This window comes from Phodopus roborovskii, unplaced genomic scaffold, assembly GCF_943737965.1.
Source record: "Phodopus roborovskii unplaced genomic scaffold, PHOROB, whole genome shotgun sequence".
Taxonomy (NCBI): Eukaryota; Metazoa; Chordata; class Mammalia; order Rodentia; family Cricetidae; genus Phodopus; species Phodopus roborovskii.
In genome coordinates, this window is record NW_026126511.1 from 19,035,945 (window position 1) to 19,059,670 (window position 23,726).

General features: G+C 42.3%; 1 protein-coding gene across 3 annotated transcripts in view; it reads left to right on the forward strand.

Annotated features, from left to right (window-relative positions):
• Positions 1–23,726, forward strand: part of Klf12 (KLF transcription factor 12) — a 397,981-nt gene that overhangs the window by 319,590 nt on the left and 54,665 nt on the right. For all 3 annotated transcript variants that reach the window (XM_051195288.1, XM_051195289.1, XM_051195290.1), the window contains one exon: positions 8,555–8,617. In XM_051195288.1, the coding sequence (XP_051051245.1) occupies positions 8,555–8,617 (63 nt within the window). The remainder of the gene's footprint in view (positions 1–8,554; positions 8,618–23,726) is intronic.

Genomic DNA, 23,726 nt, shown 5'->3' on the forward strand with positions numbered 1-23,726 from the left:
TTCTATAGACATAATCTAAAATTCCCTCCTCCAGTCCCCAGTGTTATTTATATTAACCTTTAAAAATGACTTCATCTCTTTTTCTCTCCTATTTTCTCTACCAATCTGCAGCATGGCTTTTGCTATTTTGTACTACATATAAAACCATGAGTGTAGTACAATATGACTGATTAGTTATTTTTTGAGGAAGTATGTAAATTTTTGTATTCAAATATATGTGTGTATGTGTGTGTGTGCATATATCCTATGTATTCATAAGCATACACTGAAATGTTATCTATAATACAAAACTGTTAAAAAACAGGGGGGAATAGGTCATTGAGATAAAAATGTAAGAAATCATTCCTAGGTAATTTTTATTCATCCTTTATCCCAACAAATGCATAGCATTTAAAAAATGCTTTCTTCAGAAATATACCCATCACTCAATTTCCCTATACTTGAGATGTTACATAACTCTAGTTATCCAAAGCAGGAAATTATTATTACCTCATCACTTGACTAATGAAAGCCCTCATCTGAATTCCGCTAACATCTCCACAATGCCCACAGATTCCTTCATATTTTAGGAAGTGTGTGTGTGTGTGTGTGTGTGTGTGTGTTTCCCCAAAATTTTATTGAAAACCTTTATGCAGTGACATCTAAATCTAGTTGTAGCTGCCCAGGAGATGATGTGATGTTGGAGGGGATTCTGGGGTACAGCAAGAATGTCTGACAGTATCCTTCCAGTTCTCAGCTGGGGGAGGGAGACAGGATCTCCTTTTAGATTATAGCATACTCATAAAATCATGCAGGGGCTACTTACAGCCAGTCCCCACAGGCTGTCTGCTAGCTTTGCTTAACCAGCTAGCTTCAGAGTTTCACAAGTACCACAAGATCACTATGCTTGGCCCACACTCTATGATTAAATGACATCACACTCTAGTAGCCTGTTCCACACTTCACATGGGAACTTATAATGGATATACCCCATAGTCAGTTAGCTTGACTTCTCTTTCTTCTTCATTTGTTTTTGCGTGTGGGTGAGAGGGGGATGGGGTGGGGAGAGAGACGTTTGCTTGCTTGTTTTTTAGTTTGTCTATGTGTTTGTTGAGGGTCTAACCCAGAGTCCTGCCTATGCTGGCCAAGCACATCTATATGTTTTGTATTTTCAGCACACAAACTCCCTATATAGCTCGTTAGTCTTAAACTCACTATATAGCCCACCTGAACCTCAAGCTTGCCACCCACCAGCCTCCACTGCCGTGAACTGTGATCGCAGGTGTGAGCCAGAACACCTGGTGTCAATTCTGATTTTAAGCATCCATCCTCCTTTCCCTTCCTCTGCCCACCAGCATTCCCCTGTGCCATCCAAAGCATTATTACTTTAGCTTCCAAATGGTCTTCATGAGTCACACATTCCCCTTCGGCCATTCTCTGCACCGCCGCCAAGATGATTTTTGTAGTTTATAATCCTGATTGTACCATATCTCATCACAAAATCCTTTTGTAGCTATCCTTGAATTACTTTCAGCCAAGTATGCAGCGTACTACGTGAGACCCTTAATCCGCTGCCCCTCTAGGTCAGCCAGCCCCCTTCCTGTAACTCTCTCCACCTGTTCACGGTGTGGTTGATCTATGTTTCGACCCTTTGGTGCATTTCATTGTCTCTAGAAGGAATCCCCCTTTCCTTTTCCTTAGCTGCAAAATGTAGCCTTTCAATTTTCCCTCATCTATTAATCTAGGGAATTTCTATGTCTCCTCCATAGCTTTATCCATATGCCCCCATGGTGGTTTTACGGTCCCTGTCACTGTTCAGCACACAGCATTGTGTGGACCTTTGATTCTGTGCACTCACTCTGTGGATGGCCAACCTGAACCCATGCCCCTTCTCAAAATCAAGAGCATCTCCTATATCCAACACACTGTCGTAGCGCATATAACACATTCAGAGGCCTAAGACGCTGTCTGGTATAGGAATTGCTCAATTAACATTTTCATGGAAGTATAAATAAGAGGCATCCAGTGCATGCTGGGTGAATAAGGGAGATAAAGAATCCAGGCAGAGCTCTGAGTAACAGAAGAATTGTTGGTGTTATCCCACAGCCCCCTGTCCACGTCACTAATTCCTTAGGCATTTATCGGAGCATCCGCATTCCAATGCCATCTTCACATTCTGGCTCCTCTCCGTCATATGTTTCTAAACCCCACTTTGACATGACCAATTTATTCACCTCACAACTTCACTTCCTTTTGGGTTGATTCACTTTGCACTTCTTCTCCAAGGGTCCTCCTGCCATTGTACCTTACTGTCTCTGAAAATCATCCTTTCCACCCATGGTTTCATTTTCCTCCATGCAACCGTGGCCCTTTACACGTTGAATTAATCCTCACTGTACTCTATGGATTTGGAACTCCTCTCAATTCCTGTCCCTTCGTTCCTGTGGCAGCTACTTGTTTGTCTCAGCTAGACTGTCAGCGCCAGCACCTCCTCCTGGTAGCCATGAAGCAAAGTGTGCTAGAAGGAACTCATTGCTTATTTGCTAATGTTCCCGATATGAAGACAGATGTTCCGTAAGTCTGTGAAGTAGATCACATTTGAAAGTTATAGCTTTGTGTCTTCATTTGTTAGTGTGTACTTGGGTATGCATGTGCCAAGTCCCAAGGGTACAGTGGTGGCTTATACAAATACAGCCTTTGTTTTTTATTTATTTATTTATTTATTTATTTATTTATTTATTTATTTTTACATTCTACATGGTAGAGTTCAGGAGGAAAGTAGGGTTCCCCATACAAGTGCTTTCTGTTGAATGTCTACTTGGTGCCAGGTGGCAGAGATATGATGAACAAAGAGAGAAATGCCTCATGGAAGCATTAGTGTGGAGTTGGAGAGACAAGACAGTATGAATTAAGTGTGCGTCAAAATGTGCCCATCATTCAGCAGCTGCAGGGTACCCCACAGAGTGAGAACTAGGAACACATTGAGGTTTGCCTCTGAGAAGATGACATCAACTACACATGACAATGGAGATGTGTTGAGGAACACCCAGTGTAACTAACTGCCTCAGTGAGGGCAGGAGAGGTAGTGAGGGGTGGGGCTAGGGTGACTTACGCACGGAAATGATATGCCAAGTATCCTCTGGTGAGATTTGTAACCTCTGTAAATATGCAGCAGAAATGAATGTCTATGTTAACTTCAGAAGCTCTATTTCTTTTTGTTGTATTATTTGCATGTGGTATGCTGTGTGTTTGTGGAAACATGTCACATGCTTGAGTGTGTATGTAGAGGCCAGAGGTCAACATCAGATGTGTTCCTCTATGGCTCTTCACCTTATTTTTGAGACCAACTCTCTCACTGAACCTGAAGTCCATAGACTTAGCTATGGCTCGGATCCACCCATCTCTCTGCCCTTTAGTACTGAGCTCCCATGAGCATGCAGCCACACCCAAGTTTTAATGGGGTTCTAAGCATCTGAACTCAAGATCCCATGCTTCTTGCCAGGTCCTTTACTGACTTTTCCATCCCTCCAGTCAAGGCTATACTTTTTAGCACAGTTTACCATAACCGTTCTAAGTGTCTGTAGTATCTGAATAAATGTTATAGTAAACATGGAAAACAATGTTCACAACATTAATTCCATATGGTGATTAAGTTCATCCCACACCTCTAACAATAGCAATGTGCTTGGATAGGAGAGGATGTCAAAGAAGGTCCTAAAAGGAACATTAAAAAAATAAATATGTATCGGTTCAATGACAACTTGTGTGTGGATGACAGTGTCATGATAAAATAAACTGTTCTTTATACTAACTAGAAAAGCATTACACACACATATGCATATGTGTTTGTATATAACATTTTTGGTTTTGTTTAGTAGTGTGACATACAAACCAGAAGCTTGCTACCTCTGAGATCGCTCATAGCCTTTAGTATATAGTATTTCCGATGGTCATGTAATCACAGATATGATTTAAAATACTAAGAATAAAAGGGGGCCTGTTTCATCCGCTTTCTTTGCCCAGGTGTGGTGTATCTATTAGAATAACATCTGGACTAGTCTGAATACTCATGAGAACTTGTTCCGGATGCTGTGAGTGTAAGAGTAAGCCAGTGATCATTTCTAAATTATCCTTCATATGTTTTGCATAAGAACATGCTGATATTTAATAATAACTGTGGAATTATTTGTAAGTCTTCAACAAAGCAGTAAAAATAAATTCCTAAAAGGGCTCTTATAGATGAAAGTATGGGCTGATGCCTAATAGAAAAACCAGTGGAGTAGCAAGCATATGTATGTTGTAATTGTTAAGAGTTATCAGATATCTCGTCACACTAGAAGAGTGGTAGCCCATCAGAAAATGTTCTTGGTCTGGGAAGTGGTTTCTTCTGACCTTTTCAGTAGGAAGTGTTGTCTCTAATACAGGGCATGAGAGTCAGAGGTTCAGTGGGTTTTGTTTGATTGGTTGGTTGGGTTTTTTTGTTTTCTTTTGTTTTCATATTTCCTGGGTGTCTAGAGCGTATGCTGTTTTGTCAATAGGAAGCAGGTTCTCTCACACGGGTCAGGCTTATAGACTGTGGGTCATTGTTTACTTTTATGCTTAGGTCCATGCTGCATGGGCACCTCTTTGGAAATGTCACTGGGAAGAATAGCATGATAAGCGAGTAACAAAATGATGGAGGGTAACCCAGCAAGGCCTACCTGATCCTGTTATTATGTAGCAGGAAGATGGGGGGGGTAGGCGTGTTGGAATCACTGTCAGCTAGTAATAGACTAAGCATCAACAGGAAAGGAAGAAGGGCAAAGGAAAGAATCTGCAGACACTATGGTGGGGGTTGACAGCCTGAGGAGAGGAGAAGGGAAGCAGTCACCACCACTGAGTCAAGAAAGCTGCTCCCTGAGGAATGACAGGTTATGACACGGTGGGATCTTAAGATTAAAAATCAACCACCAGATCTGAAAACAGGGATGGTATGGATGTCTGTGGCCAGGGGACTGGGCAGGTGGGATGTCAGATGCACGGTGATATGTGTCACAGTGGAGCTGGGTTTATGTCTTAGGGGTAGAGCATTTGACTAGCATGCACAAGGTCCTGGGTTCGATCACCAGTACTGCCAATAACATGTGGAGAAATATACTCTATATGTGAACCAGTAGCACGATCAGCGAGCATTGATACCGATGCCGGATGCTATGCACAGTTTCATGCATGCTATGGCTATACGTGATAAATGTTGACGTCACTGACAGCGTAGTATGCTTGCTTACACCAGTATTGTAGGGTCAGGGGTCACTATGGTGGCTGCGGTGTGACTAAACAGTAAGACTATTTCAGCCCCTTTACAGACTCTGCAAACTGTTGTCCTGCATGTGGTTCCCATATCTGAACCATGTCCTTTGAATAGATGAGGATGCTTCAGTGTGGGTCCATACTGTGAGGTACGTTAGGTGGCACTGTCATTAGCTGTCAGCACTGTGGTTTAACCCCAGGACAGCTGGTTATACAGTTTGTACCCCGCATTGCTTTGTCTCAGTTCTACTTGACACCGTAACTTGCCACAGCTTTCCTCCAGTGCCTGGTATGTGGGAGAAACAGGCTCCCACTCAAGAAACTCACTAGTGGTTCATAATTTGCATTGAGGACCCAGACTTCACATCCACCTCTTCCTGGCAGCCATTCATGTAGCTTCCTGGGGACACTAAAAACAGAGCCATTATACACGCCTAACAATGTCAGTCTTGGCGATGCAGCATCTGGGAAGCACCCAAAGAAGGGCGAATCATTTTTAACGTTACGATATTTGAAAAGTTTCACACATAGCAAGAAGGTTTAAAAAAGATAGCTCAGAATTGAGTGAAATTATAAACACACTGCAGTTCCAGATGAGTCAGAGTGCATAAATAGAACAATTGGTGTACAGGGCCTCAGTCATACAACTCCTATCTTTTGTATGTGATGTAAATCACCCCATGTGAGCAATAATATCCCACATAGCAATCAGTCTCTGTGGAGTACGTTGTCAGATCCACCGTGTTACACAACACCAAGATCATCCTTGGCTTCAGCCTGGTGTGTCTCTTTCTTTTCATATCCAGCAGTTAGTACTAAGGCTCGAAACCCTTAGTTACAGAACAAAGTGGCTCAGGAGTAATGGAGCCTGTGTGAGGCTCTGAGAATAATGAACGAGCCCAGCAAGCTTCTTGCCTAGATGCAGGTGCAGAAATCAGGAGATCATGAATAATGCATGACATGCAGATTAGACAGTAGTTTATGCTACTGGGCTTTTGACTCTGCTACCTGTCTGGCTGCTATCTGTGGAAAGAGGCTGATAGCAGGGGCGCTACAATTTAAAAGTGGAACTCCCCCAAACTCAGCGTGTCCTTTTGAAAAAAATGAAATTGTAAATGATAGCTGACATGTAATAGTTGTCTGCCTTTTTTGGATTAAGTACGCTCTTTCAGAGGAAGAAAATATTTCTCAATTCAGTTTCAGTTATTTGGTCATACAGATGATCAGAAGATTTTTTTTTCTCCTAAGATTGCTAAACTATGATGAAAGTTATGCATTAAGAGTATTTCATCAAAGGTGACTGAATTTTTTTCCCAAAGACACCAATGTCTAGAAGGCGTTGCAGGTACGGAATGAAGACGCCCAGTCCCCCTCCCCTGTGTACACATGAGGTGTGAAATGGGATATGAGAAGATTCAGTGATATTCAGCTTCAGCTGCTTTAGTAGTATGTGGTGTGGAAGACACAGTTTCTATGCACTTTTAGGTTGAAGGAGGGCTGCAGTAAGGGGTTAAGCATTTTAAGGACTTCATATGTAGTTGAGAGTGAATTCTTGGAGCGGATGACTTCTGGAAATGTACTCAACTCTTAGAAGTAGGGCCTCAGCTGTGGTAGTTCTTGATGGTCTTTTGCAGCTTTCCTCTGGTCAGTGGCCTTATCCGCTTATCTAGGAAGTAATTTTGGACTCAGATGTTCATCTTGGGAATTCTATTTCAAGAAGGCAGGGGAAAAGATGTATTTTGTTGCCTTTTATGTGAGTCTTCGGTCTCTCTCTCGGACTTATTTGCATTTGTGAGAGAAATAAGTATGTCTGTTGGGGTGCTGGGTTATGGGCTGGCTTTCATTTCTAGCTGACGCTGTCATTTCCGCCAGACCCCAGTTTGGACAGGTGCCAAGACCAACAGGTGATCCTTGTAGCTGCAGAACAGCGGGAAGTGAGCCTTGCTTGAATGAGGCAGTTCAGCAGAGGGGCTGCCTGGCCTCCCTCCATCTTTCTGGATAATTATCACCCCCTCCCCCATGCAGAGCAGAAAATCTGTGCAGAGCAGCTCAGCTGCAGCCACCACTGAGAAGCCTGTGAGCAGGGGGATGCTAATAAGAGATGCTGGAGGAAATGGGCATCAAGTAGGGAGTGCAGTCCAGCTCAGGTTTGGGAAAGATGAACCTACCCCCCCCCACACACACACACACAAATAAGGCTGGCCTGCATTATCTGTTTTGGTGTGATTTTTCATTGAGTAGCACAGAGAGGCTGAGGTTCAGATGGACCTGGGTTGCTGGTTTCAACAGAGCCTTAGGACCAATTAAGATAATTTTGTTTCCTTCCTGCATCCTTTCTTGATTTGACCCCCTTCTCCGTTCCTTCCTCCTCCCTGTGAATAAAAAGCAATGCATGCATGGAGTATGAAGAGTGAAGATGACTCAAGCTAAAAGTATTGCCAGCTGGGCAGTGCTGGCGCACGCCTTTAATTCCAGCACTCGGGAGGCAGACGCAGGTGGATCTCTGTGCGTTCAAGACCAGCCTGGTCTACAAAAGCTAGTTCCAGGACAGCCTCCAAAGCCACAGAGAAACCCTGTCTCCAAAAACAAAAACAAACAAACACAACAAACAAACAAAAAGAACGGTCATATCTCAGGACTCCTAGGCAAGCAATCCAAAGCAAGAACTGAGGCACTAGGCAGCTGGGGTATGGCAAACTGCTTCCTGGGCCAAAGACGAGGACTTCATGGGCCAAGGAGGATACCAGCAGCTGCTGGAAGCTTTAAACTCAAACGCTGTTCGAACACACCCCATCCCTGGACACGTGGATGAAATCCTGCTGTTTCCTTGACTTTTACGTTTAGAAATTGACTGGAAGTATAGTCACTTCCCTGTCTCTTTGTGCAGTTTCTATGGGAACAGACATGACAGGGCTCAATGAGGGTGGGTATCATGTCCTCCATGTTATTTCATGCTCCTTACCCCCCCCCCAGGCAAGGATTACATCTTCAGTAACCCTGTGTTCTGCGAAAGGAGTACATCTGTCCATTGAAACCCATGGTACCACATTTGGAACCTTCACAGCTAACACATTTCGCCGTGTCACCTTGGGAGGGATAAAGAACGAAGCCTTCCGGTTTGCAGACACAGGAATTTAATTGCATCTATTTGCTAAGAGATGGTCAAGTTCACAGGAGAGAACAAATGAAGTAAACCCCAGACTTCATTGATAAAGCAGACACTTCCTGCCTTTTACAGTCCAAATTATGTTTTCTCAATCACTGACTGGCTTCTGTCTATCAACAGGGTACATCCATCCCCAGTATCCAGGGTCCGGGGGAACCGAATGAATAACCAGAAGTTTGCTTGGTGAGTACACAAGTTAAGTTATAAACAATGGTTAGGCTTTTATTGTAGTGAATGTTTTGGTTTTTGTTCATTGAAACAGTGTGTCATGGATCCCAGACTAGCCTGGGATAAACAAACAAACAAACAAAAACACTGACAGTGTTCATTCACTAAAAACACTCTGCACAGTATTTTTTCCCTAACAGATGTACTCAACTTCCCAAGATCTATCCAATTCACCTTTGAAACAGTGGTTCCCTTTCAAAGCACAACTTATTTAACCCAGACTATTCTTAGGTGTCACCTTCAGCTTCTTATGAAAAAGTCTAGGTAGTTAATATATTAACTTACTAATAAATTGCAAATATTATAAAATTAGCAAATTAATAAATAAAATGCATTAATCTTTAGATGACCTACCTCCTCTCCCACCTTGACCTTGAAAATCTATTGACGTTTGGGGAGGGGGGAGCAAATGCAAAGGTCTTTGACTGACAACTTTTTGAACAGAACTCTAAGTGGAACTTCCCAGAAATGGCGTGAAATTATTTCAGCCACATTTGATAAATGATTCTTTGAAGAGACAACTTAAAGGACTTCAAAATTGTTTTATGTGAAACCAAGAAAATAGATTAATATTGGTACGAAAATCTGCTTCTTTAGACTCCTGCACAAAATTAGCCTTTTAATTCATAATGTATCATGGAAAAGAAGAAAGGAAGAAAAATGAAAGAATTGAGCCGTGTACTATTACTTCAAAAATAAGTAAAATTCACAGATCTTTGTCTTACGTTTTTAGATTATGATAAGAAACTATGTTTTTTTTCTTAATGTGGGAAGATGAGTGATAAATATTCTACTTCCATATTTATTTAATTGTTTTTTAGGAATACAAATGGTACTTTGAATAGTACCTGATCAGTTGGCCCCCATCCCCCAATAAATCTAGTTAGGCTGCACAATGGCCTCAGGCTCTTGGGAAATACTATGCTTTGCGTTTTCACAGAGAGGGAAATGGAGGCCAGAGGATGAAGCCTTTTATTCGTGCCCAAAGGGTGGGCATCCCTGATGGGGACTCACGGTCTTTAAAACATGCTGCCCCCTGTCAGACTCGGGATGATGACAGAATAAAAAAACCAGGAGATACAGAAGATACAGGGAGAAGCCAGGTCCAGTTTCTACTCTATAGCATCTGTATTCCTTCTTAGTTGAAGGCACATTATACCAAGGAAACTTTACTCCATGAAGAGGGAACATGAGATGCTCAAATGAGCCACATGAGCTGAAGATCTTACAGGGCATTGTCAGCCCCGAGGTCCGGTTTCTGCCCCATTGCTCTGATGGGCTGAATGGGAAACACTGAGGAGATAATGCGTTTTCTTTCTCTCCCTTCTCCTTCCTGCACAAGGAGCAAAGACAATGTGTTCCTACAGAATTTGTAGCGTGTCAATTGGTTGGGAAGTTTCAACTACTTTTATCTCCAAATAAGTAATTCATGAAAATAACCAAAAGAGATTTTACTACCAGCCCTGAGAAAATTCACCTCCTGTTTATGTAACATTTATTTATGTCCCAGGCACTGTTACAAGCACTAAATTAGAAAGATAAATAAAGCATGGTTTCTATCCTCAGAGGGCTAAGCTTCTCCTTGTAGAGGAGGAGCTATGTGTTTGTGTGACACATGCAGAGAGTAAATGCTCTTAAGTCCTGATACTCTCTCAACTGCTTCATGGGCCTACATGCTGCTATCATATTTGTGCTCACATACATGTAAGATAAGCTTCGATGCTCTGATGCAATGTAGATGATACTCTGTGGTCACGGGTTTGCAATGTGGTATTCATAATGGTTACCTATCACCTTTACTTAAGACCACCTGGAGAGTTGTAGGAAGGAAGAGACCTAAAAATCAGTTCCAAAACCTGAGGCTAGAACATAATGGTAGAGCTCTTGCTGAGCACACTCAAAAGTTCTGGATTTGACTCTTCATGTTGAAAAATCAAAAGAAGAGAATCCATCCCCGAGAAGAAAACTGGAGTAAACACATATTGTTAGTAGAGAATACCGAGAGATGAGCTTCTGTGTCCTTTATAGGTGAAATTGGACACGGAAGAAGATGAAGACATTTCTAAATTGATTCTAACAGGAGTGATGATGGATCGACTGTATAAACTTGTTTGGCCGTGCGCTAGCTAAAATGTCTATGATCTATACTGTCTTGAATCTTCCTTAGGTAAATACTGTGACTCTAGTGTGGAAATAAATCAACTGCAAGGAAGAATCTATGAATCACCCAGCATCTACTCCTAGTGAAGTGATAAATGGTTGATACTTGGTTGTGAAATATTGACTATGAAAAAGTCAGAAAGTTTAACTACTCATCTAGCAGTGGAGAGAACGGGCAGGAGATATTTGCTCTCCTCAAAATAGAAGTCGGGAATAATTTGTAGAATTTGATGTCAAGTTCATCACAAGCTTGGCTCTAGCTTCCGCTAGAGCCTCAAATAGTATGCAGAAGAGTTAAGAGCTGTGAATTTGTGCAGTTGGGTTAGCAAACGTTTCAATCAGTTAAAGCTGTTCATCAAATAAGCAATTAACATCCATAAATAATGAAAAGGCTTGAACTTCCTCAGTGGAGATAGATAGAGCTCCACTCGGTAGATTCTGGAAGGCAGTGGCTGTGCCTGACAGCTCCTAAGTCAATGTCTATTACTGAGTAAAGTGAGTTTAAACATCTTTAAGTAGCATTTTCCTATGCATAAGGCTGACACAGAAGCGTCCATTGGCTACTTTCAAGGTAGCAGTACTCTTGAGGTGAGGAAAAATGTGGGCAGGAATGTCTTTTCAAAGCAAACAGCATCTGCCGAGACCAAAAGAAGATGCATTAACACTGTGAACATACCCAGAGAGGGGACCAGAGCAGCAGCACTTCTGGATCCCATGACAGATGGTAGGACACAGCCAGGTTTGAGCTACGTGTTAATTCTCATGGAGTGAGGAAAGGCAGGATTCTTACAAGGATAGAAGCATAACAGTAAAGAAGGTCTGGTCATTATATGGTTCACTTCATAAAGAAGCAGCTGTGGGAGGTGGTTCAGACACAAGCTCCATCCCCCTCACAGCCACCACACTGGGGGCTAGTTGCTGACTGGGGGATTGTTAACCTTTTGGACTGCAGGTGTGTGAATTTCTCAGTATCACCCATTGGACCTCTCCTCTGTGTTCACTATTGCCCCTGCAAGGAGGCATCAGTAAAGTGGTACAGGGCTAGGAAACAAACCATTTTCCTTTTAAAATTACCTCTTAGGTTCTTAGGCTGAGACCCCGTCATCTTAACTAACAACTGAGAGGCTTTCATGAGATAAGTGAAGACAAGTTGATGAACACGTTCACTGCACGTTCATAGGAGAATTTGCCCAGACAGGTAGCTCTGAATGAATGTGCATTGGAACTCAGGCTTCTAGAGCATCTATAGCATCTTACCAGAGGTGTTTTTTTGTTGTTGTTGTTTGTTTGTTTTATTTTGTTTGGGGAGGTGATGAGACAAAGAAAGAGGACCTTGGGCTTCTAGGGATGGCAAGTTATGGGATGGTGTATATGTAGGGACTCTAGCTCAAGGGGAAGCACTGCCTAGATGGGTTTCACGAGTGTCATCCCTGGATTAAGGAAAGTTATCTCTCCTGGTAGAAATTACTCTGCCCTTCTGGACAGATAGGGAGTACAGAGAGATTTTCTCAAATCTGTTTTGTAAGATTTACTTTGGTGTGTGTGTGTGTGTGTGTGTGTGTGTGTGTGTGTGTGTGTGTGTGTGTGCTTTCGTGCAGGCATCCATAGAAAACAGACAACATCCTCTGGTCCTTCTGGTTCTTTGAGCTAGACTTACAGGCTGCTGCAAGCCACCCAACATGGGTACTGGATCCCAAACCTGGGCCTCTGAAAGAGCAGCAAATGCTCTTAACATACTTAGCAGTCTCTCCAACCTGTGTCTGCTTTTCATCTCCCTCGTGGCGTGTGGATTCTTATGCATCTGCTTTTTTTCATCTGCCTTGTGTAACAGGGATTCTTTTGCCGAACTGCTTTATTTTAGGGACTCCTGTTCTGCTACCCTTCACTGTATAAATCTTCTTTTAGAATGTTTACTTCCCTTTCTTGGACATGGTAGTGCAAGGAAAACAAATTGGTAACCTTTCAGGCAAGTGGGGATAGTTCCCAATTAAAACACTGACTGTGAAGTTGGATTTTCACTCATTGTAGACATTTTTGCTCGTAGCTTTATCAAATTCACAGGAAAGTGGCCATTTCCAAGTCTGAGTTCCGCCGTTATGTTTTCAAAGGTACGATACCAATCTGGGATCTGTATGTTTGGGGGTGTGTGTTGGTAGGACAGGACCAAGAGGGTTCTGTGAGGATTTTTGTCAAATAGACACCTGAGTTGGTTTAGAGCTGGAGATGCTTTGAGGATAGGGTGAATGCTCAACTACATGACCATCTCCATGCATGCTCGCCTTTGACTTTTCACACATCCTTCTCCCTCTGTTTGCCCTCAATCCTGCCCTGTTCCTAACAGTTTAAAAGACCTGGACATTTATCATTGTCTGGGAATGGCAATGGTTCAACAGACTCTCTGGAACGTATGCCAAGAATCATTGCATGCAGATGAGCTGGTGCCACATCATAGAGAATTTATGGTTATTTTTATGCTGACATAGAAAATGAAGCATTTCTTCCCATTGGTTGAAAGTGCCCTCAGTAATGCAGAAGTAGTTTTCTCTACTGGGTGTCACTGTCACCATCTCAATTATGATTTCTCTCTTCCCAGTACGCCTGAGATTGTATGGACATGGGAAAGTTCCAGTTTTAACAGTTTCCAGCCAAATTATGCATTCTGGAGTGAATCACATTTACCATTTGCACGTTGACAAGTGTATGTCACAAGTTCTTGTAGAGGGCAGGAAGTTCCTGTTCTCACTTGAATGTTTTGCTGGTACAGTAAACTTAAATATTTATATACATGCAGTTGCAAATGTTACCACTGTCTTCATGAATTCTCCAAGAAGGATGAAACTCTGGGGCTTTTATACCATGAAAACAAGATGAGTCTTTCTGGTCTAAACCTTTTCCCATAATAGAGGAAGAACTGAGGCTGTTGCTATGAGAAACCACTCAGAAGTCTGTCGTAGAACCAGCCATTTAAAGAGAGGCAGGCTATTTGCAAATTGCAGTTTCTGAGGTGTCCACATCAGCAGCTCTGGAAAGCTGTCACATTGTACATGAAGTAACAGGAGACCCGATATAGAGATGCAATGTTGCAAACCTGGGCATAAATCCAAGGCCCAACTCAACCTGTCCAGAAGTCTTCCCACAATGTGGCAGTTGTCCACCAACTTGAAAATGAGAGAAATCCTTGACATTATGTAACATCCATTCACTACAATCGGAGCAAAAGGCTTTGCCTAGGAAATTCCCATCTGCGTAATGTCAGGCTAGCAATAGAAGTAGGGAAGACAGAACCATAGCTGCTCACAGCAAACAAGTAGCAAATAGTCCTGCCAAAGCCTTGGCTCATCATCTTGGGGATTTTTTTTTTCATATTCCATACTTATGGACAATATTGGCTGTGTTATTCTAATTATTTCTTGGCCAACGGGACAAAAGCATAGGACATAGTGTGTTAAATCAATACAAAGACTTAGTTAATTCTTTGTAACTTTGACAACCTCTTCAAATTTAGCATGGTGACCGTTACATGTAGTTAAATTCTGTGTTTCAAAACTCAAAACTGACCTCATTAAAGAGAAGAAGGACAACAACAACTTTGGTCTAATTTCCTTAAATTCTCTTATCACCTCGAGGTTTTCAGCAAAAGACCTTCGTGGTAAAAGTAGTGATGGTTCTAATTCCTGCTGGTGTCGGCTGATCTGGTCTCTAATATCTCTTTAGCCTCCGTTAAGATGATGTGGGGAAGAAATTCAGCTAGGTTATTTACTCTAGTTATTTCCTTAATTATACGAGAATTGGGGCTCTAACATCATGCTTGAGCCATGAAGGCCACCAGTTCAGAGAGGTTTTTTGGTTGGTTGGTTGGTTGGTTGGTTTTGTTTTTTTTCTGTTATAAAAATTGTGTTTTGCTTTCATCAGCCTCCAGCTCAGAACCATATGTAAATGTCACACTGTGGACCTGCTGTATGGACCTATAGGGCACATGTATGCTCACAATCCTTGTTGATTCATGTCACCTGGTCAGCACAGAAGCCAATTGGACTATCAGAGTGTAGGACTACCAGGTATAGGACTATGAAGGTACAGATACGGGACTGTCAAAGTCCCATATAGGCCATATATAGGGCCTGGCTATAGGACTATCAAGATAATATATCTGTCTCACACTAACTAGAGCATAGCTGAAAGACATTAACTTGTGTGATCTAAAGCAATGCTTGTTGACTCTTTCTGAATGATTGTTATTTGGGAGGCATGTCTCTTATTTAGCAATGAGCACCTGATCTTCACATAAACATAATTCACACCTGAAAGCTACCTATGCTACTGCTGCTGCTGCCTACTGAACTTGAAATTACATCACGTTGTCGTCCTCTGACAGAATCCTTGCCCTTTTAGACTTGCTCCAATGTTAAACTTTACAATAAACAATGTCTGAACAATGACACCTGAACAGGGGAAGTTATTAATATATACAATGCAGAAAATAATTTATTTCAACATGAAAAGTGTATGTTTATTATTCTATGTAATAGCAATGTTTACTAAATCTCGGTGAGTCAAGGTCTCATGTAGCCCAGGCTAACCTAGATTTTGTGTAGGTAAGGTTGCCTTGAAGTTGAAATCTTCCTCCTATAAAGTTCAGGGATCCCAGGAGTGTACCATGATGCCTGGCTGAGAAACTTATTCCTTCATCATAAAATCCAACAGAAATATTTGCATAAAGCATTGATCATTGCTAACAAACTCGAGTTATGCCCTGTGTAAGCATTTGAGAGAAAAACAACTAAAATGAGAAGCCAATCAAAACTCTTAATGGGTCTAAGAATATGTTGGGAATAGTACTTACAGTAATAGCTTCAAAAAGGCTTACCAGTAAGGGAATTCTGTGTGCTAGAGATTTTTGTCTTAATCTGCATCTACCAAGCCTTTTTGTCATCTCTTCTTTGTACGCAGAGGATTCTCTGAGGACAGAAGGACAGAAAAGTTATCAATCATTTCAGAATAATACATTTTCACATTATTGTTTTATCTGACCACTAGTTTCTTTATAAAGTTTCTTGATTTTTTCCTTAAAACTAATTATTACATATCTTGACCTAGTAGGCATCATAACAATATGTGTCTTTTTATGTCTTAAAATGGCAATAGATAATGTGTTGATCAAAATATTTATAGCAACTCAGTATCTTGGTCCTAGTTATAGAAATTGGCAGCTATTAAGCTTCCCATTGTGCTGGGATCCAACTGCTATGCTGCCGGAATCCACTCTCTATTCTGGGGAAGCCTTTATCTCTTTCTGAATTTTCATTCATTTAGCCTGCCTTAATTGATGAGAGTTTCCCATTAGAAGTAAAGACAACTAAGTGAATCTAGCTGCATAGGGGGGTTTGGGGGACACAAGAAGAGGATAAAGTGAAATGGAAAGCAAATGGGGTCACAGGAATCAGAGCAGCAAGCAGTTTGGGTCCAACAGGACTTATCGGGGTGAATCAGTCCCAGAGAGCCTCAGCTGCAACTCCTTCACAATGTCCCTCAAGTTCACCCACATTGGAAGCCAGATCATGGATGATGGATTTCACACTGCATTGTGTGCAGCCCTTAGCCAAGGAAGGAAGGGCCTGGGAATTGACAGGACTAAGACTATTATAAGAGGAGAGAGAAGGGGAAAAGAAGGAAAAGGAAGAGAAAGGAAGGGAAGGGGAGAGGAGGGATGGGGAAGGAGAAGAAGAAGAAGGGGAAGGCAACGGGAATGGGAAAGGGAAAGGTTGGAAAAGGAAGGGGAAAAAGGGAAGGAAGGGAAGGGAAAGAGTTGTTGTTTCATGGAGGAAAAATGGCCTCATTGGCAAGCCAGGCAGAAGACTCTGTGCCGACTAGCACCTTTGGTTTTCCCTCCTGTTCAAAACTAGACCCTACCATGAAGGAAAGAAACCCCCAGAGTTAGGAATGTTAACTTGAATGCTTTGCCTTGGAGGCTGCAATCTGTCATCCTGTTTTCTGATACCAGGATACTCTGTCATCAATAGCTAAAGCAAATTACTTTCTCGAGTGTTCCTCTCAGTTATTCAATAGCCAGGTCGCAAGGCTGCTCAGTCAAACTGCATGCAGACCCTTCCTCACCGAGCGCAGAGTGCTTCCTTCTCTCTGCTGTAATCTTCTCTCTAGCATCCGACTTTGAATTATATATTCAAGAATGCCTTCTCTAAGTGGAAAACACGCACTGTGTTGACAGTAAAATAGGCAAATAACAGTGGAGCTCCCTGGGAGGTGCACACATGTGTTCACAAGCGTGTGTGCTGGTATTCATTTGCCTTTAAACTCCTACACTTCAGTTTTTCCCTCATGTGATCTGTGAATGTCTAGACCAGACTATTGCAATGCTGTCTTAGCAGTGTGCTTAATAGATTGTGCTTTGCATTGGAGGAAAGTACTTCATAGACCCAGCTCTTTGGCCATGGTCACATCTCAGCTTTGTACAAGAGCAATCTTTTTCTTGCCGCCCTGACTGAGTCACTGACGTGCCTAGTGTTCATTATACCCCCAATGAGGCTGTAGTTTAGTTCTTTTAGTTTCTTCTTTTAAACGATTTGGAATCCTGAGCCTATGAGTGTGTTGAGGATGGAATAGGGTTCAATATAGTCAATAAATATGTGTTCTAGAAAGGGTTCGTACATGTCACATTTAAACAGTGAACTTGTTGGGAATAACATAGTGTTTACATTGGTTTACCCAGAATGGCAGTCCTCTGTGTCCCTGTCATTGTGTGAACATTAGAGCTAATTTCCTGAGCTATAAAATATGGAGAGCATTTGTAAATGGGCATGTCAACTTCCATCCTGTAAAAGAGCAATTATTTAATCAACTTTAGGGTGACATTACTATTTTTGCAAAATGGAAAGCTCTTCAATTCTATCTGTTTCCCTATTCCTCTAATCATTCCTCAAAAGTCTGCTAAGAAAGAGAAATACTATTTGTTGTTAGAATGGAGAAAACACACTACTGTTATTTGTCACTTTAGACCTGAATTATTTTGTGGTGTTAGCAGAACCCTGTAGCTTGACTAAAGAATGGACTGGTGTTCTTCAGTGAAAGTGATTTACCGTAATCTTCCCCAAACTGCATAGTATTTAATTGTGAAAGAGGAGGAAGTATGGAATTACATTTGAGAGAGGAAACAAAGGCTGCAGGCGGCCATGTCAAGAACAGAAGAGAGTTGCTACCACCTAGAGGTGAAACTTGGTATTGCTGAGAGTGCTGTAAAGACATGGATGTCATACAACCTAAGAACTGAAAGGCATTCTGTATCCTGCTAGACTCATTCGCCCCTCTGGCCTCCATTAAAATTGGGCCAGTATTGCTCATGTTGTACTGGCTTTGGGCTTTTGGCTTTTTGTTTTTGATCTCTGCAGCCTTGTCCCTGTTCATGCGGTTCTAAGTCACTGAATCCTCTTCCTCCGCAGTGCTTTCTGAGCTGTTTGGAAGCTAGTGGGAAATGGTTTTCCCACACTCTAACCTGTCTTCTAAAAACACTATCCCAGGATTTTTACTAGTGATGCCCTCGCCGCTCGTCAAACTGTCATTCATCCACTTTTACTTTTTCCTAAAATCGCCAGGACGCAGGCAGGGGCTGCCTGTGTGGTCAGAGGGTCCAGGGGGTCCTGGAACACCACCAGGAGGAGGCGACCTGAATCTCACCCGAGTTATCTGAAAACCTACCAAGCAGCTGCATGTGGTGGTGCTTGCCCTGCCCAAAATGCAGACGCTTAGGAGGAAGGGGTAGGGACATCCGGGTGTTTGAGGCCAGCCTGTGCTAAATGAGACTGGCTCAACAGCTAAAAATAGAAGGAAATACAGCAACAAAGCATACAAACAAGAAGCCCTGTAAACAAAGGCAGTGCCACTCTTTAAAGCAACACAGTTTGGGCCATTGTCATTTTGGTTCCAATTAAAAAACAACCACAAAAAAAAAAAAAAAAAAAAAAAAGTTGGGACCATTTTCATAGAAAATGTTTCTAGGGGAAGACACTTAGTGTGCCAGACCTCTGTGCTCTCACGTTGTGCCTGCTGTCCTCTTCTTGATGAATCTGCCATATTGCACACCCCTCAGGGGACACATTTCCCGCCATGTTCATGGGGTGGTGCCTGCCTGAATACTGCAGCCAAACACATTGGCATGAAAAAGTGAGAGAGAGAGAAAAAAAAACTAATGAGAAAACATGTGTGAGCTTACACATTACTCTCCAGTCCCGAACAAGAGACTGGACTAAACATTGTTGATATCATGGTGATGGTTTACAGGTCACGGAGCTATACCAAAGCACCAGAAGACACTCTCGATACGGTATCAAATGTGGATAGCAACCCTGCTGTTCCATGTTTCTGTTAGATCCCTCTGGCCTGCAGAGGGCCTTGATGGAATCTCTTCTCTGCCTAGTGGCTGTTTAGAGCTCTAACTGGAATAACTCTTTTATTTTCACCTACCTGTATTTAATTTGAACCTACAGTTTAAGGGCTCTGATTCTAAGTCACTTAACAAACCTGATCGCTTTGGAAACCTCCTTAAAACTCTTGTTCCGCTTTGCCGAGTTCTGGTTGTGTTTGACTCAGTACCATTAGTAATCTCCAGGCGACTTCTGTTCATTCGCTTTTAAGTTAATGTGCCTGCGCCATTTAGTTTTCTGTATTCTGGTGGCACTGTATTTACCAGGAAAGGTCAAACTCCCGTTCTTATGGAGCTCACCACATAGGCAATAAGTTCGGCATGCCTGGTGAGAATAAGTATCCCAATGAAAATGTGACACAGATGTGACTAGAGACACGGAGACAACCGAGCAGACGCAGTTAAAAAAAAAAAAAAAAAAAAAAAAAAAAAAAGGCTTCTTGAGGGATGTAGTGTGGGTGTGCCCAGTAGCCAGAAGAGAGAAGGGGCAGCTGCAATTGGGTCTGGGGATGGGATGTTACTCGGGTGCTTGAAAAGTCTCCCCCAGAGGTGTGGGTACTGAAGCCCCTTGGAAGCTTCACGTCATAAACACAAGCAGGACAGAGTCCGCGAGGTTGCGTGTAGGTAGTGGGGCCACGGCTAGGTTCGGAACACGCGTGAGATGATTGCATTGCTCTCTGTTGGTGCTTTGCTGTCTGCGGGACAGTATGCATGAGTGGAAGCGGAGAGACAGGGCAGGAGGCTTTGGTTGTCTCCAACTACGGGAATGAGTCGCTCTTGCAGATTCTTCAGGAGAATCCATGGACCAAGCAGTGGGTGAAGTTAGGGTTTGTACAGAAGGCAGTGTCAGCAGCATTTGCTATTGCAAAGAAGTAAGGAAGAGAGAAAACTCTAGGGTGGCTCCCAGCTGGTACTTCATGTGAGCAACTTGCCATGGTGGCTGGGAGCTTCGGGGGAGAGCAAGAGGCTGTGGGTGGAAATGCCAGCACCCTTGGTGTAGAAATGGTATTTTCCACGCTATGTGTGTGTATTCTGAACTTGAGGATAAGGGCTGCAGACATTTTTACATCAACTGATGGATCTGAAAATGCAGAGACCAAGCCACAGGTAAATCTCATTGACACTGCTCTGGTACACCAGGGACAACCTGCATGTGTGCTTGGAAACCAAGGCTGGTACCTTTCTTTCTGTGTTTTGGCCCCTCTGCAAATTGTCCACAACCTAGGAAGAGCAGAAGTGCTCAAATTCAGAAAGTAGTAAGGGGTTCCCTTGTGTTAACAACCATTAAATATCAGTGGTGTCATCTCCATCCCATTGCTTTGTGTAACTGCTGTGCTGGACAAAATGTTTGAAGTGTTTGGTGAGAAACAGACAAGTATCTCTGAAGCCCAAGTGGGATACCCACTCTGTTGCTCCTGAGTTATGAAATGTGGGTCAACATTGAATCCCTCATGCCGGCTCTTACCTTTATTTTATAGGACTAATCTGATGCCAAATGAAAGGGACTATGAAAGAAAGTACTTTCTAGGCCATTGAAGTCAAGGTGGTATAACATACCTCCATGGTGTTGTCTCTTTTCATTGCTCTCTTAAGTGTAACCTCCTTTTTGGATGCTTTAACAAACGTTAATGACTTTCTTTTCTCTCCTTGATTCTACAAACCAGCTACGATTCCAAAGAATTCAGACTTCACTCCTTCATGTCTCCTGATTTGGAGCCTACCTTTTCTCCGCTTGACTCTGAGTTTCTTTAATGGACTAGCACAGGCACTCTGTCTCTGCTTCTTCTCTGCCCAGAAGTTCTTCATGGCTGAAATAAACAAGCTTGATTATTAAAAAGCTTGCTCTTTATATCTCTTTGTAATACATCTGATAAAGGAAGTTCTCTTCCTGGATATGTGTGGTGTGGCTTTAAAAAATAAATCTGAGTCTTGAGCTTATTAAGTTAATGGGTTTGTTTGTGGTATCTATCAATGGGTTTGAAAACTGACCTCGTAGTTTTTATTGTCATGGTTTCCAAAGCACAAATACCCTCAGGTGTGGAAACTCTGAGAATAGGATTTGGAACCTGATTCGATGCTGGGTCCAGAGTTTAATAAGATTAATGCACATGCCACTCTCATGGTAACAAAGACTAAATATCTTCATTCTTTAGTCTAGCATCTTGTTCACTGGGTGCTGAATAGTACACAGAACTGAGGTAAGTGTCGATCTGTGTGGACATGAAGAATTAAATCATTCATATTTCCAATAGCTAGAGCCTAAGATCCCAGCAAGCTGAATGCCCTTGACCCTGCAGCACGCTGAAGGGGCCTGTGCAATGCCCAGGCATGAAAGATAGTGGCCAGCCAAGAAAATCTAATGTTATAATTGGCCACAGAGGGAGATGTGGCCTCTGAAAGTAATAAATGGATATTTTTTTTTATTCTCCAATAATTATTTTAATGCCTTTAAAACTGGCCTTGGTTTGAATACATACAAAAAAAGCAGGAATCTGAGCAATTGAGTGGTTGAAGAACAGGTTTTGGAGTCAAGGGAGGCTAGTTCAAATCCCGTCTGTTGTTGACCTGAAGCAAACTTTCAGCCTCTTTACAACCATTTGCACTGCAGGAAAATATAGCAAAAATATCTTTTTGCCAGAGTTGAGCAAATTGAAATTTATGGGTGTTTGACATTGTTCAATCAGCCATAGCCAAATCCTATAGCTTGGGCACCTTAAGCCACAGGACTACATCTCCCAGGTGTAGAGGCTGGGGACTCTAACTCCAACATCAAGGCAATGGCTGATTAGATTCCTTCCTGGCTGGCAGAGGGGCTTCTAGCCACATTTGCCCAAAGTGAAGAGAGCAAAGGGGAGCTCCGGTCTTCCTTTCTTTACTCCTAAGGACAATCCATAGGCCCACAGTTACAACTCGTCTAAATCAACTGTCTCCAGATGGCCCCATCCTCAAACACCATCATTAAGGGAGAGGGCTTCTCTCTGTGCATCTAGAGGAATCCACAATTTCAGCCCATAATCATTGGGATTCAGGTTAAAGATGTGAACAGATCAGGAGCGGGCATCTATTATTCCGCTTAGTAATAAAACGTTAATTCTTGATTATCAGTTTGCTGGAAAACAATTACTGAAATGTCGCTTTTGCCTGACTTGGTGTTCTCTGTGACAAATGAATCCAGTTCAGGATTGGAAGCAGATCCTGGAATTGACTGTTCCCTCCCTGGTGAGCCTGGTTATACTGCCGAGTAATAACCCATCCTCTGGAGAGAGAACAAAATCCCCTAAGTCCTCACCCCTCATTTCCATTGCTTCTCTCCGAACCGAAGCCATGCCATCGGATTTCACCGGAAGCGGATAGTGTGTACTGCTAGAACCACCTTTCACTATTTTCACATTCGTTTCATGTTGCATATATAAGCCTCATTGTTGCTCAGAGCCATCATTTGAGATGTCCTGAAAGACAGACATTATAACCTTAATCTTTAAAGCAAAGAGGCAGAATGGAGTAAAGATTATGGGCTAGGTCTACTGACTTTTGTATTTTAGTTTTAACATCCTACTTATCACCTTAGACAAGTTATCTAATGTATCTATCAGTACCTCATTTTCCTAATGTATAAAATGGCTCACTAATAACATCTGTCTCCTGGTGCCTATGAGAACTAAATGTGTAAACTCTAGCAACAGTGTTTATGCAGTCAGTTAATGCAGGTGAAAACTATTTAATACAGTGCTATGGCGAACATATAGCTAATATAGTCCCCGTATAACTAAGCTGCCTTGGCATTTCTTTGAACTTCTTTCTCATTCTCTCTTCTTCCATTTGAATATCCATGTGCTCCAGAGTTCCATGTCATGTTGTCCTGACAAAATCCTTCTGCATAGCTAAAGAACACAGCCCATCACTGAAGGCAACCTAAAGCTATCATTTCTCCGAGTCCCTACCACATCTTTCTGCAAGTGTGTGCATATGAACGGATGTGGGTGTGAGCCCCTCTTGGACTGCCAACTTTCCAGCACTTAGCATAAAACCTGGCACATGGTGGGTCATGCATACCTGAAGACGACAAAATGTACAAAGCATTTCTTGAAAATAGAACAGTTTAACCAATTCTCAACTCCATGCCTTCAAACATTTCATCCCACGAGGCCTTGTTCACTATAATGGAAGTTGGGGTCAAAGTTATTTGCATTTTTTAAAATTTCATTTATGTTTTAAGGAACTGTGTCTGTGACAGTTGCTTCTGCTCCTTCATTTCGTTTCTCCTGGTGTGACTTAAACATGAATAAGAGTGGAACTAATAGTTCCATGATTGCTTGCCCTAGAATATACACACTCTTAATTGTGACAATGTTGTATTTCCATTTGTTGGCTTCGTCGGTATGACTCTTACCAGCCCAGTGCTGCTCAATTATGAAGTGTCCTCTGAATGCAGATTCTCTATAGGTCTAGAGATCCATATTAAAGACATCC